General features: G+C 41.2%; 1 protein-coding gene across 5 annotated transcripts in view; it reads left to right on the forward strand.

The window, feature by feature from the left end:
* Positions 1-15,575, forward strand: part of LOC109876227 (acetyl-CoA carboxylase 2-like) — a 60,052-nt gene that overhangs the window by 3,112 nt on the left and 41,365 nt on the right. For 3 of the 5 annotated variants that reach the window (XM_031818032.1, XM_020468689.2, XM_020468696.2), the window contains exon 2: positions 2,353-2,933. In XM_031818032.1, the coding sequence (XP_031673892.1) occupies positions 2,353-2,933 (581 nt within the window). Of the gene's footprint in view, positions 1-2,274; positions 2,934-12,075; positions 12,189-15,575 lie in introns of those variants that run through there. The other 2 variants (XM_031818029.1, XM_020468700.2) reach the window with 2 other exon arrangements.

Raw genomic sequence — 15,575 nt, forward strand, 5'->3', positions numbered from 1 at the left:
TAGTATATATTTATATTATTTTCAACATTCATTAACTTTTTAATGTGGCATAAGCACAACCAGTCATAATGTTTTCATCTGATTGTTTGACAATCACTTCAGAAAGGCACTCCTGTAGACTAAACGCAAAATAATTTCATCATTCAAACAGTGAACTGTGCACCTGCAATTTGATGAATGCTGTCTGTTACAGAACAACTACATGTATTGTAATAACATTCTGCAATTGTCATTAGGCCTACACTTGAAGCCTGAATTGATGCTTCCACAGTTGTCCACCCGGCCCTAAGTCACAGCCACTCATCTTTTCTTGGCACTTTGTGTTTATTGTGATAGGCTCATGTTTTACCGGTATGGCGTACCCCCACTATTTATTTTGCCGGGATGCCATATCGGCTTACTTCCACCCCTGTATGAAAGTAAATGGCTTTATGTTTCTAGAACCGTATCTCAACTCCCGTTTAGATGGAGTATTTGGCTGTTTTGGCTGCCAGAGCCAGTCTACCTCTGAAAATAACATAAAGGGTCCTTGGATCTTAAGGAGGAATTCTTGGGCTTGTCCCTCCCCCTCCACATTTTATTCCCTCACTGCTGACCTTTCCTCCATGTGTCACAACGACAGATGTTAGCTGTGTTTGTATGAATGAAACCCACTCAGCTCTCTCTCTCGTCAGCTGCCAGAGTAAGGTTGTCACAAAGTAGTAGTGAAGGAATAGCCTATTCACTAGCCTAGTCCCTAAAAACACTGCAAAAGTTTTCGCAACTGAAAAAACAACCCATTTGGGTTGTTCATTTACAGGCTACCTTGTGCACTGCCATAACAGGCATGTTTCTTTGCCTGCTTGTAGTTTACATTCCTGTTTGTCTGGGCTTTCAGAGACTGTCCTTATGAGGTAGAAGTTGCCTCTAACCACAGATCTGGGATCAGATTACCTTACTGCCTGACTGTAAATATTAGCGGGGGATAAAGAAGACATCTAACCCTTGAACAGTGATTGGGGTCAACCTCCACATAGTCTGTTCTCTCAGTGTAGGGTTGGGAGAGCATTCCCCCATCTCAGATTGTGCTGAAATGGTTTCTGTTAGAAAAAGTTAAGATTAGCATTCCTGAAACATAATTTTCTTAATGTAATTAAGCTAATTTTTTATTAAAGGGATTCATATAATCTACTATAAATATAGTACCGAGCATCCGATTTTAACCATAATTCTTCCGAACAATGAGTAAGACGAGGAATCCAATTAAATGATCAAAAGCCACCCATGTACCCCCCCACGCCAATCCCACACCAACAAAAAATATACAGTATCAGTTGTCTGTCTGACAAGTAGTATGGAGCTGTGGCTTGGAGTAGGCCTATTGTGTTTTCATCCTTTGTAATGTATTACCTGTGATTTTTTTTTTTTTTTTTTTCTCCCTCTGTTCAGAGAAATTAGCCATTGAAGTCGCTTGCATTATTTACCATAAATGAGTGAAAGTACCAGGTTATCCCCACTAGATGCCACTGTTCCTGCTACTGCCACACAATTGTATCAATTTGGCTGGACTCTTGTGTTTATTAAATGGATCAGAACATTTTCTTTGCAACTTTGGGTACAAAAGCAATAGCATTTGCTCATGATAAAATCAATTGTGTGGTCATCCTCACAATTTAAGCCAGTCCTCCATGAAAGCAATTCAGAACAGGGAAAAAAATTACATCACCAGATTCAGGAGGAATACATGAAATAGAATGAAAAAGCAATTCTCCAAACCGCAGCTCCATACTACTTGTTAGACATAGGGAACTGACACTGTATACTGGTTGTTGAGGTGGGTTTGGTGTGGGGGGTCTGTGGGTGGCTTTCGTTGGATTCCTCATGACCATTTTATTGTATTTCCTCATATGTGTTACTCAATGGTAGGAAGAAGTTTGGTCCAAATCAGATGTTGGGTACAATATTGAATATTATTTGAATCCAATAAATCAAAAGGGCCAATTTGGGTGCAGTCAATTAGCTTAATATCGCAAAAATAAATAAAATGTTACAGAAACAATTTAAGAACAATTTGTGATGGTGGGTGTCATGGCTTGCTGAAATGACATTGAACGACTCTGAATAGATTTTATACAAGGTGTTTTGCTTCTATGGAAACGGTTGCTTGTGCACTTTACTGAATTCCTTATGAGGCAGTTGCATAATTCATTTGAATCCATATTTATTTTCTAATGATAAAAGTTGGTACAGTCAGGAAATTGGGATAAGTATCATACATCTATTTTTATTTTGCAGTTTCAAGAGGATGTCTGAATGCTCCCACTTCTACTCTTGGGATTACTACTGATATTGTGTCTATTCTGGATGATTAAGGTCAAGCAGATGCTGGATAAAGGGGAGGAAATAGTGACTGGCTGTGGAACCCCTGCAGCTGCAGCACAGGAGGAGATGCAAGCGGCCGATAGATCCGCTGCGGCTGCACACACCCCTGCTCTACCCCCTACTAAACAATCCACACCCATGGGTCTTGCAGCATCTACCTCAACAGATAGCGGGGACAACCGTCCCCTAACCCACATTGACCCCACTGTCGGTCCCATGATACCCAGGGCAGGGGGTTCCCAGGCTCCTCAGGCCTCTTCGGAGGAAATGAAGCACACACAGCCATCCCTTCCCTTCGTTGTCCCTCAGCCTCCCAGTAGAACGATCAGGCCCAAACTCATCTCAGGCCTAGAAGCTCGACAAGCGCGCCCCAAGTTCATCCTGGGGGCATCGGAGGACAATTCTTCAGATGAAGATCTGCCTTTGACCATGAAACCCCCTACAGGTTTTGGTTCCTCTCAGGCAACGGCCACCTCCTGCCTACGACAAACCGTATCAGCAACCTCAACCACCTTCTCCCCCCCACAGCAAGTTACATCAGTAACATCAACCCCTACCTCCCATGGCATGAGGTAGGCCATAGCATGTTGTGCAACTTCTTTTAAGTTAACTTCATTTTCATATTACACTGAACAAGAATATGAACGCAACATGCAAAGTGTTTGTCCTGTGTTTCATGAGCTGAAATAAAAGATCCCAGAAAAAGTTTATTTCTCCCAAATGTTGTGCACAAATTTGTTTACATTTGTTATTGAGCATTTCTCCTTTGCCAAGATAATCCATCCACCTTACAGTGTGGCATATCAAGAGGCTGATTAAATAGCATGATCATTACGCAGGTCCACCTTGTGCTGGGAACAATAAAAGGCCATTCAAAAATGTGCAGTTTTGTCACACAATACAATGCCACGTATGTCTCAAGTTGAGGGAGCATGCAATTGGCATGCTGACTGAAGGAAGGTCTACCAGAGATGTTGCCAGATAATTGAATGTTAATTTCTCTACCATAAGCAAATCAAATGTATTTATATAGCCCTTCGTACATCAGCTGATATCTCAAAGTGCTGTACAGAAACCCAGCCTAAAACCCCAAACAGCAAGCAATGCAGGTGTAGAAGCACGGTGGCTAGGAAAAACTCCCTAGAAAGGCCAAAACCTATGAAGAAACCTAGAGAGTAACCAGGCTATGTGGGGTGGCCAGTCCTCTTCTGGCTGTGCCGGGTGGAGATTATAACAGAACATGGCCAAGTTGTTCAAATAATCATAAATGACCAGCATGGTCCAATAATAATAAGGCAGAACAGTTGAAACTGGAGCAGCAGCACAGCCAGGTGGACTGGGGACAGCAAGGAGTCATCATGTCAAGTAGTCCTGAGGCATGGTCCTAGGGCTCAGGTCCTCCGAGAGAAAGTAAGAGAATTAGAGAGGGCACACTTAAATTCACACAGGACACCGAATAGGACAGGAGAAGTACTCCAGATATAACAAACTGACCCTAGCCCCCCAACACAAACTACTGCAGCATAAATACTGGAGGCTGAGACAGGAGGGGTCAGGAGACACAGTGGCCCCATCCGAGGATAAGCCACCTCCAATGTTGTTTTAGAGAATTTGGCAGTACGTCCAACCGGCCTCATTCTTGCAGTCAGAATGCCAATTGCACCTGTGTAATTATCATGCTGTTTATTCAGCTTCTTGATATGCCACACCTGTCAGGTGGATGGAATATCTTGGCAAAGGAGAAATGCTCACTAACATGAGCTCATGAAATGTGTCCAACACGTAACATGTTGCGTTTTATATTTTTGTTCAGTATAGAATAAACAGGTTTAGACGTCATCGTTTTCTCTACTCCGATGACATTGGAATTGTATTTAGTTCAGAACGTGTTGATAATGAATGCAAGTGCTTGCTCCATCAACCCAGTGTTAAGAATCAATGAATCATTCAGAAGATTAGCTCGTGACTTGAGGCTGCCTGTCAGTGCAGTAGTCTATGGGTATCAACAGAGTGCGCTGTTGTCCAAAAGGCGAGACCAATTGTTGGCTAGGCCGGAGGCAAACTTGCCAGCCACATTGTGGTATTATTGCTGCCCCATGCTGTATCCACACAACCAGCTGCCTATGATCACCTGACCACAGCATGCATGCTGACAGTAACTTGTGTTATTGTCGCATGCCTCGCCTCTCTGCACTTTTAACGGAACAAGTGTCGTTGACTTTGAGAACCAAGGTCTGAGTCCCAGGAGGGCACACAACAACATATTGTATGTGTGCTTGACAAATGTTTCTACATCCCTTGGAAGTTCTCTGCAAATACATTTGACTTGCTGTATGTTGCCTTTAGGCATAGAGCATGAGGCGCTATTGTTGATCTTTTTTTGGTGACATCACAATGGATATCTCAGGTAGTTGGTCAGCTGAGCATATCTAAGTCTACTTGACAGGTTCAGTTGGCTTTGAATGCCACAGTCCACTCTCAGCCTAGTTTTGAAAAGCTTGTTTGTTTGTACTCTTGAGCCACATGTGCAGTAATCACCACGGAGGTAAAACTGAAAGGGGAGAGAGGTAAGATAACACATGGAAAGCTTTCAGGAATTATAGTTTTTCCACATTGTGAAGTAGCAAAGGCCTATGAGTAGCACTGACTGACATGATGCCACTGTGTAGGCCTAGACATAACACCTACCAATTATGTTTTGACCATTTCAGTCAGTTTGCTACATGGAAGGATTAGCCTCCCACGTTTTTGTTTACGATGCTAGGAGGTTACCATAAGCTATAGTTTGGTGGTTCGTGAAGGGACAAGTTAGTTGTATTTAACTTTAATGAGAACTTGATACATCCAGTCTGTGTGTGTGTGTGTGTGTGTGTGTGTGTGTGTGAACGTGATTTTGTATGCGTGTGTGTAAGAGATCAGATAAGATTGTCAAACACGTCTACACACCAGATCAGGGTTCAAATACTATTTAGGGTATTTCAATTACTTTCAAAGACATTTGAAAGTAAATATTTCAATTTGTTTGATTTTTAGTAGTAAATTGGAATGTGTTTGGAAATACGCAAATACACTGACTCATACACTATGTATTTGAAAATAGTATTTGAAATAAGTATTAGAAAATAATTTTAAATAGTAGGCAAATTTTTGGGAATTATTAGAAAATGCTTCCAATAGAGGTAGTTCAATTGAGGGCATGCTTAACTGAATGAACAGCAGAGACATAATGCAAGCATTAATATTTATTAAAACAGTTTAGAGAATGGAACCAACAGACTGCCAAATAGATATTCGGACTATTTGCTTGGATGGTTTTTGCACCAACTTGTTTTTACTCATCACATATACTGCTGCTACTGTTTACTATCTGGCACTTAATTCCTGGTTGTATATACATATCTACCTCTTACCTCCTACACATCCACTCGGTATTGGTACCCCTTGGATATACACTACCGGTAAAAAGTTTTAGAATACCTACTCATTCAAGGATTTTTTTTGTAGAATAATAGGGAAGACATCAAAACTATGAAATACCACATGTGGAATAATGTAGTAGCCAAAAAAAGTGTTAAACAAATCAAAATATGTAATATTAGAGATTCTTCAAATAGCCATTCTTTCCCTTGACAGCTTTGCACACTCTTGGCATTCTCTCAACCAGCTTTACCTGGATTGCATTTCCCAGTCTTGAAGGAGTTCCCACATAAGGTGAGCATTTGTTGGCTGCGGTCCGATTCATCCCAAACCATCTCAATTTGTTTGAGGTCGGGTGATTGTGGAGGCCAGGTCATCTGATACAGCACTCCATCACTCTCCTTCTTGGTAAAATAGCCCTTACACAGCGTGGAGGTGTGTTGGTTCACTGTTCAGTTGAAAAACAAATGATAGTCCCACTAACCGCAAACCAGATGGGATGGCGTATCGCTGCAGAATGCTGTGGTAGCCATGCTGGTTAAGTGTGCCTTAAATGATAAATAAATTACAGACGCTGTCACCAGCAAAGCACTCCCACACCATAACACCACCTTCTCCACGCTTCACGGTGGGAAATACACATGCAGGGATCATCCGTTCACCCACACCACATCTCACAAAGACACGGAGGTTGGAACCAAAAATGCCGAATTTGGACTCCAGACCAAAGGACAGATTTCCACCGGTCTAATGTCCATTGCTTCTGTTTTTAGCCCAAGCCAGTCTCTTTTTATTGGGGTCATTTAGTGGTGGTTTCTTTGCAGCAATTCGACCTTGAAAGCCTGATTCACGCAGTCTCTAATGAACAGTTGATGTTGAGATGTGTCTGTTACTTGACCTCTGTGATGCATTTATTTAGGCTGCAATTTCTGAGGCTGGTAACTCTATTGAACTTGTGGCGAAATCTGCTCGGAGCCTTCACCGTGCGCTGCCACTTTAAGAGCGCATGAGCAGTAAGGAAGGAGGCGATAAAGAGAGCTCGTTCAGCTATTTGGGAAGGGGCTCTTGGGTGGCGCGGCAGTTTGATTGTGTGTGCTGTGCTGCAGAAGTTTTGTTTGTTTTCAGCGTGTGTAGTTTATAGAGTATATAACACAATCATCGGTGTAATCGCTCTAGGTCGTGGTTGTTTTCATTTGGGACCGCGCCCGTTATGGATCGCATGGATTAGTAGCAACATTGTTGCGAAGCTTTAACATACCAACCAACAAACCATCGGACAGTCAGACAGTACACCTGCACGCCTGAAGACCACAGCTAAGATCTCTCTTATCTTTTTCTCTTTCTCTTCCCTCTCATTCCAGTGCTTTACCCTGCAACAGACTCTCTATTTTTCAAATGCACTTCCCATTGAAGTTCATTAGAGCTGAACTATTATTTCCCTGCCAGAAGTGTTTGGAGGGATATTTTAGTAGGTTGCTTGCAAGTTGTATATTATGTGAACTGTATTGAGGTGGGGTGTACTAATGACATGTGGCCGTGAAGACTGTGGACATTTTTAAGGCCTTTGTTGTGTCGATGAACACCCCCCACATTCATACCCTCTGCACTCATCCACTAGAAAATAATAATACAGATTATTGCAAATCCTATGTTGATGACTGGGTTCGTTCTTGTATGAAGTTGCTGTTGAATTGCTCTGCCATTATTAGTATTAGTATTATTGTATGAGGTATTCTTGTTTGGGTTACCCCTGTGTTGTGATGTGGGTTTTATATGGTGTGTATTCTCTTTTCTCTCCACTGGCTATCTGGTAAACAGGCTACACTCTAGGCAGTCTCTTCTGCTGATGTGTGTGTGTCTGGTAGTGGTACTCTCTCTATTCTACTCTTTTCCTTTTGGCATGGTTAATACCTGCCTGGCGCCCGAACAAAATCTTTCTTTACCCTCTCTAATAAATACCGCTACAAACTTATCCACTGCAGCAGAAGTAACTCTGGGTCTTCCATTCCTGTGGCGGTCCTCACGAGAGCCAGTTTCATCATAGCACTTGATGGTTTTTGTGACTGCACTTGAAGAAACTTTCAATGTTCTTGAAATGTTCTATATTGACTGACATTCATGTTTTAAAGTAATGATGGACTGTTGTTTCTCTTTGCTTATTTGAGCTGTTCTTGCCATAATATGGACTTGGTATTTTACCAAATAGGGCTTTCTTCTGTATACCACCCTACCTTGTCACATAACTGATTGGCTTAAACGCATTGAGGAAATAAATTCCACAAATTAACTTTTAACAAGGCACACCTGTTAATTGAAATGCATTCCAGGTGAAGCTGGATGAGAGAATACCAAGACACTGCAAAGCTGTCATCAAGGCAAAGGGTGTCTATTTTGAAGAATCACAAATATATTTTGATTTGTTTAACACTTTTTTTGGTTACTACATGATTCTATATGTAATTTCATAGTTTTGATGTCTACACTATTATTCTACAAAGCAGAAAATAGTGCAAATAAAGCAAAACCCATGAATGAGTAGGTGTTCTAAAACTTTTGACCGGTAGTGTACCCAATATATACATAGATTGTTACTCATTGTATGTCTATTACTTTTATCGTTGTGTTTTACTTTTCAATTATTTCTGTATTTTCTTTCTCTATGCATTGTTGGGAAAACCTCTAAGTAAGCATTTCACTGTTCGTCCACACATTGTTTACGAAGCACGTGGCAAATAAAATGTTTTTTGTTGTTGACATAATAGGGCAACTATATGTGATTTTACAGCTATACTAATCATGATCATTCACATTGTCTGCATAATTAGAATCTAACATTAATGTGCATGAGACAAAGTCCACTTGATCGAAGGTTATTGCTCTAGTATCCTATGGTGCCACTGATGCCAATGAGATCTATATTGCCACCAACTGGTCTGTTGTACCATCCTAAAGTGTCAGTGACTTTATATTCACTCAGCTTCTAAGGACATACATAAGCTTTACATACCAAATGTCATTGCCCCATGACCATCTGTTCAGTTCTAGTAGCCAGTTGTTGCCCATTGTGGAATCATCTAATCCTCTGGCTCCTGAAATCCCATGAGCACCCGAGTCTAGAAGCAGTTTAGTTAGCTTACGTCAAAAATGTGCATTTCACAAGCCAGCTGAACTGTAAAACAAGAAAACATCTGAGATGACTCAAACACTATCTAGCAAGCCCTCCTCTGCAACAATGTTATTGAGATGCCGGAATGTTATATTCTCCGTTTACTTGTAAATTAACTGTAATTTAATTTGGTGGTCACTACTGGTTTCCGATTCCAGGCGAGAGAATCTGTCTCATGTTTCTCACGGACTCGTAGTGACGTCACGCACCCAAGAAACCTCAACCAATCACTCAATGGATATTAATACCGTAAAATATATATTCAACCCAGTGTTGTAGTATTTGAGACCAAGATTTGAGTGACTTGGTATTGTCTCGGTGTCAGATACATTTGTACAGTGAGGACGTGTAATTTCTTCACGAGACCAGCGGAGTAAAAAACGAATCATCCGCTTCCATTCAGTCGGTGCCTAAAACAGCTTCGCCAGGCCTAATTTATACACTTCTTTCTTGAATCATTATATTAACAGACTTTTTGTATATTATGGACATGTTTGCGCAGTGGCGAACCTATAGGCCTTCAGTGTGTGACAGGTGTGTGATTCTGAAAGGACAGCAACCGTTATACCAGGGCACTCAGGAGAGTGCACTTTTTTTTTAAATACAAAGGGTAAGTGGTGAAGTGGAGGGTATACAAAGGTATAAATCATATTTTTTTCCTCCAGTGGGAATTGCGTATACTCACAACTTCATCCCTACTGATGCGTATCAAAGTAGTGTAGTGGAGGTATACGATTTATCAATTATGTAGTACAATAGTTAAATCAAACAAAGTAGCCTACACGATCGCAAAGCACGTGAAATATATTCACATGTGCGTTGCGCACACAGCCTAGTTTCAGCGGAATATCATTGCAGGCAGAAAGAGGAAACGGTTTTGGCATGGAGCAGCTCACAGAAGAATGACATCGGTAGCCGGTAGAGTAGGAAATTATAACTAAGGCAACAATGGGTATGAAAAAGTTTAGTCTGAAGTGTTTGTTAGTAGGCTATTTGATGCGTAATTGTCACCATGTGCTGTTTGCATCAGGGCGTAGACATGGATGGGGTGGACAGATGCCAACCCACTGGGGAGCCAGGTCCTGACAGGCCCACCGAATCAGATAGTCATTTAAGCATTGTTTTGGACTTAAACCATCAAGTTTTGTTATTGAAAAACAATCTAAAAAAACTGAATAATATACGATTTTTTACTCAGGGTGCCTTTGACGCAGGGCGGTCCGTTTTGCAACTTTTTGGGACCATTATAGTAGGCACCACTACACCAGTGTAGATTTGGTCTTGTTTTAGATTATTGACCTGCTGAAAGGTGAATTTGTGCCCCACTGTCTGTTGCAAAGCAAACAACCAGGTGCATGCTTGAAAATATTAAGAGGGGTACTCAGGGATTTGTTGTTGGATTTGCCCCAAACATACTTTTTGTCCTGAATACTAAGTATTACGTTTCTTTGCCACATTTTTTACATTATTACTTAAGTGCCTTGTTGCAACAGGATTCGTGTTTTGGAATATTTTTATTCTGTACAGGCTTCAGTTTCATTCTGTAATGTAGGCTAGGATTGTGGAGTACCTACAATGTTGATCCATCCTCAGTTGTCTCATATAACTATTTAAACTAAATCCGTAACTGTTTTAAATGGTAAAATCCCTGAGCACTTTCCTAATTAATAACTTCACCATGCTCAAAGGTATTTTCAGTGTCTGCTTGTTTTATTTTTACACATCTACCAACAGGTACCCTTCTTTGCTACGCATTGAAAAACCTCCCTGGTCTTTGTGGTTGAATCTGTGGTTGAAATTCACAACTCAATTTGAGGGAACATACAGAGAATTGTTTGTGGGGTACAGAGATGGGGTAGTCATTAAAAAATCCCGTTAACCACTATTATTGAACACGGAATACTTTTTTTACTACTGAACTTATTTAGACTTGCCATAACAGGGTTTGAATACTGCAGTAAACCGTTGGGTGGAGAGTGCAGAGATTGACACAGAGACAGTGAGGGTTTAGTCCGCAAAAACAAGTTTACAAAGACAGAAAATAAATATATCAAATAAATAACTTAGGGTTTGCTCGGTCTTTCTTAACTGGCGTCAGTCTCTCTCCCTTCTCTCCCGCGATGTGCCACCGTGCTCCTTTTATTTAGCCTCCACGGCTGGTTGGCGCTTTCCTCTAATTACCTCGTTTGCTGTCCGTGTCGGGGTGCCCAGCTCCCGTATTCCCAGCAGAGGGAGCCAATATCGCCTCACGTACCTCCACTCTATTACCATCCCCCGGGGTAGACCTCCTGGGATACCACAATACCTATTGACTCAAGACATTTCAGCTTAATTTCTTAATTACAAAACAATAATACAAGCAAAATTCCACTTTGACATTATGGGGTATTGTGTATAGATCAATGACACAATCTCAATTGACTCAATTTTTAATACAGCCTGTAATGCAACAGAATGTGGAAAAAGTCAAGGGTTGTGAATACTTGCGGGGGAGGCACTGTAAATGGACACGTGAAATCTGATTTTCTGATTGATCAGTAACTCAGCCATCTCTTAACCAATCCCCAAGCTTCCAAGATGGAGGAAAGTTTATCTTGATGTACCTTATGGGTCCTTCAGGAAAATGTGTTCAGTATGAGGAAAGACATCTACATACAAAGTTAAGTCTCTAGGTCAAACGGGGCAGCAGATATGAAGGTTTAAATGAGACTGCCTATAACAGCGCCACCTATTGGCCAGTCAGTGCGGTTCTTTTTGACCAAGTTACTCATGGCCTCTAGTTTCTGTGTGCCATGTTAGAACAAAAGTTACCAAACCTATGCTTGAGTTATTTGACCATGTCAAGTGAAAAAAAAGATTATCCTAAGAATAACAATAGGTTTCACAGCTTTGCTATCCATTCAGACCAGCCTTACTGATTGTACCTCTGTATCAATTACATTTGATTTCGGGTCATATTATTAGAAAATACTCATACATATTTATTTGAACTCAGGTCTGCTACACACACACACACACACACACACAGAGACTAGTGTTCTGTTCCCCGTTCCATATGGTTCTGCGGTTGAAGGATGTTTTGATATGCCTGTGGGAGGGGTGAGGGAGGGCTTGGCTCATAGAGGAAGGGACTGGTGGAGGTTGTATTGTTTTGGTCTTAGTCTCTGGTGTGTGAATGGCGGAGTTGAAATCTATCTGCCATGGAGGGTGATGGAAGTTTCAACTGCTGGTTTCAGTATCTCAGGTTAGTTTATTCCTTTTGCTTTTTTAAGTAGCCTCCTGTTTGTCTCTGATTCTTGGACTGCAGGTTTCAGACAACAGCTTATTTCAGGGTACGCGATTTCAGAACTGTATAATACTGTCCAGAGACCTGCTTTACCATGTTGTATACTTGATAGTTGGTTTGTCTGAGTTGGTAGACAGAATATGTAGTAAAAAATGATGGCTGTTCTGTTGACATTGTGGCAATGGTTGAGTGTGTTATGTAACTGAGCAGTGCTGGTCTTGGCACGTGTAACCCCTATAAAGAGGAAGTTAGGGAAATGACGACAATTCCCTCTCACAATTTGGCCCCACTCACCAGAGGGCAGATTGAACAAAGTAGTGGTGGAGCTTGACTAATGCACTTTCAGCACAGGAATATGAAACGCAACATGGAACAATAATTACGATTTTACTGAGTTAAGGTTTATATAAAGAAATCAGTCAATTTAAATAAATAAATTAGGCCCTAATCTATGGATTTCACATGACTGGGCAGGGTCACAGCCATGGGTGGGCCTGGGAGCGCATAGGCCCACCCACTTGGGAGCCAGGCCCACCCATGGCTGTGCCCCTGCCTAGTCAATCAGAATGAGTTTTTTTTCCCACAAAAGAGCTTTATTACATACAGAAATACTCCTCACTTTCATCAGCTGTCCGGGTGGCTGGTTTCAGATGAAGCCGGATGTGGAGGTCCTGGGCTGGTGTTGTTGTGAGGCCAGTTGGACTCTCTAAAACAACGGCGGCTTATGGTAGAGGTCTGGTGGACATTCCTGCAGTCAGCATGCCAGTTGCACGCTCCCTCAACTTGAGACATTTGTGGCATTGTGTTGTGTGACAAAACTGCACATTTTAGAATGGCCTTTTATTGTCCCCAGCACAAGGTGCACCTGTGTAATGATCATGCTGTTTAATCAACTTTATGATATGCCACAGCTGTCAGGTGGATGGATTATCTTGACAAAGGAGAAATTCTCACTAACAGGGATGTAAACCTTTCAGAGAAATAAGCTTTTTGTGCATATGGAACATTTCTGGGATTGTTTATTTCAGCTCATGAAACATGGGACCAACACTACATGTTGCGTTTACATTTCTAGTCAGTGTATATTCAGCATAACTTACAAATAAAACTACAATTTGAACAAATGTAGAACGATTTGTGAGCAAACGTTCAGAAATCCCTAACATTTACAATTGTACATTTGCTGTGCTTTTTGGATAGCCTAACTAAGTTCAGGAGTAAAAATGTCCTTAACGAGTCACATAAGTTCCATGTTTAGACAGTTATCTGTAAGATCCCTCAGTTGAGCAGTGCATTTCAAACACTGATTCAACCAGAAAGACCAGGAAGGTTTTCCAATGCCTCGCAAAGACCACCTATTGGCAGATGAAATAAATAAAAATAGCAGACATTGAATATCTCTTTTGAGCATGGTGAAGTTAATAATTACACGAATTCAGTTGCCGGAGAGGAAGGAAACCACTCAGGGATTTCACCGTGAGGCCAATGGTGACTTTAAAACAGTTACGGGGTTGAATGGCTGTGAGAACTGAGGATAGATTAACAACATTATAGTTACTCCACAATACTAACGTAAATGACAGAGTGAAAAGAAGGGAGCCTGTACAGAACACAAATATTCCAAAACATGCATCTTGTTTGCAATAACGCACTACATTTAAAACTGCAAAACATTTGGCTAAGAAATTAACTTTACATCCTGAATACAAAGCCTTGTGTTTGGGGCAAATCCAACACAACAGATCACGGAGTACCACTCTAAATATTTTTAAGCATGGTAGTGGCTGCATCATGTTATGGGCATGCTTGTCATCGGCAAGGACTAGGGAGTCTTTTTTTAGGATAAAAATAAATGTAATAGAGCTAAGCACAGGCAAAATCCTTTAGGGAAGCCTGGTTCAGTCGGCATTCCAACAGACACTGGGAGACAAATTCACCTTTCAGCAGGACAATAACCTAAAACACAAGGCCAAATCTACACGGAGTTGCTTACCAAGACGACATTAAATGTTCCTGAGTGACCAAGTTACAGTTTTGACTTAAATCTACTTGAAAACCTATGGTTAGACCTGAAGACTTGAAAATGGCTGTCTAGCAATGATCAACAACCAACTTGATAGAGCTTGAAGAATTTTAAAGAATATACAAATATTGTTCAATCCAGATGTGCAAAGCTTTTAGACTTTCCTAGAAAGACTCACAGCTGAAATCTCTACCAACTGTGACTCTAAAATGTATTGACCCAGGGGGTTGAATAGTTAAGTAATCAAAATATAGTAGTGTTTTATTTTTCATATTCTTTTCAACAAATGTTAGAATTTTTCTTCCACTTTGACAGAGTATTTTATGTAGATCGTTTACAAAATATGACATTCATTTTAATCCCACCTTGTAACACAACAAAATGTGGAGAAAGTCAAGGGGTGTGAATCCTTTCTACAGAAACTGTAAATAGAATGTGTGTGTGTTTTCCACGGTGGTGCTGCCCATCACCCCTATAACAGTGCCACTTCATGTGTTGCCTTCATGTCCTGACACAATCCCTGTCTCCAAAATAGATGACTACCTGGTACTATGCATTCCACCCCACCGGACCATTACGCATAGTGGTTGTGGAAACCATTCAAGACTTGGCTATACCAAAAGCACTTCACACATAATCAATAATCACAGGTGTACAAGCAGTGAAAATCAGAAATTCACACTGACATGTAATGCGCATGAAACAAGTTTTCTGAACATTTCGGTAAAGAGGCAGTGGGTGGCTTTAGCATGGACCTAGAAAGCCGACGGACAGGAATTCCCTACGCAGAGGTAGCTTCCAACCCTGCAAAAAGAACCTCTATCAGCCAATACTGTTGCATACATATGATCTGTAGTAGGCGCACTGTCTGGATGAATGCTTCATACAGCGACGTTACCAGGAGTAATGGCTGCATGACATTACAGAAATATTCAGGCTCACTCTCCCAAACCAGCCCCCCCCCCCCCTGAATAACGAGCCCAATGTCTCCTTTAATACTTCCCAAACAATTCGACCATATCATAAAAAAATCACAGGCACATCTTGATCACTGACCCACAACTGAAGAAGAAAAAAAACAAGTTTAAACAACACCTGCTGCTAGTCTTCAAACGCGCCCCAAACATCACTGCCAAATGGTGGGTAGATCTGCTCTTCCAACTGCGCCACAAGGCACCTTCCTAGATAATTTACAGATGCGGCCGATGTACCGTGTAACTTCACAAATACAGTGGGGCAAAAAAGTATTTAGTCAGCCACCAATTGTGCAAGTTCTCCTACTTAAAAAGATGAGAGGCCTGTAATTTTCATCATAGGTACAC

This window comes from Oncorhynchus kisutch, linkage group LG3 (genome assembly GCF_002021735.2).
Source record: "Oncorhynchus kisutch isolate 150728-3 linkage group LG3, Okis_V2, whole genome shotgun sequence".
In the NCBI taxonomy this organism is placed as follows: Eukaryota; Metazoa; Chordata; class Actinopteri; order Salmoniformes; family Salmonidae; genus Oncorhynchus; species Oncorhynchus kisutch.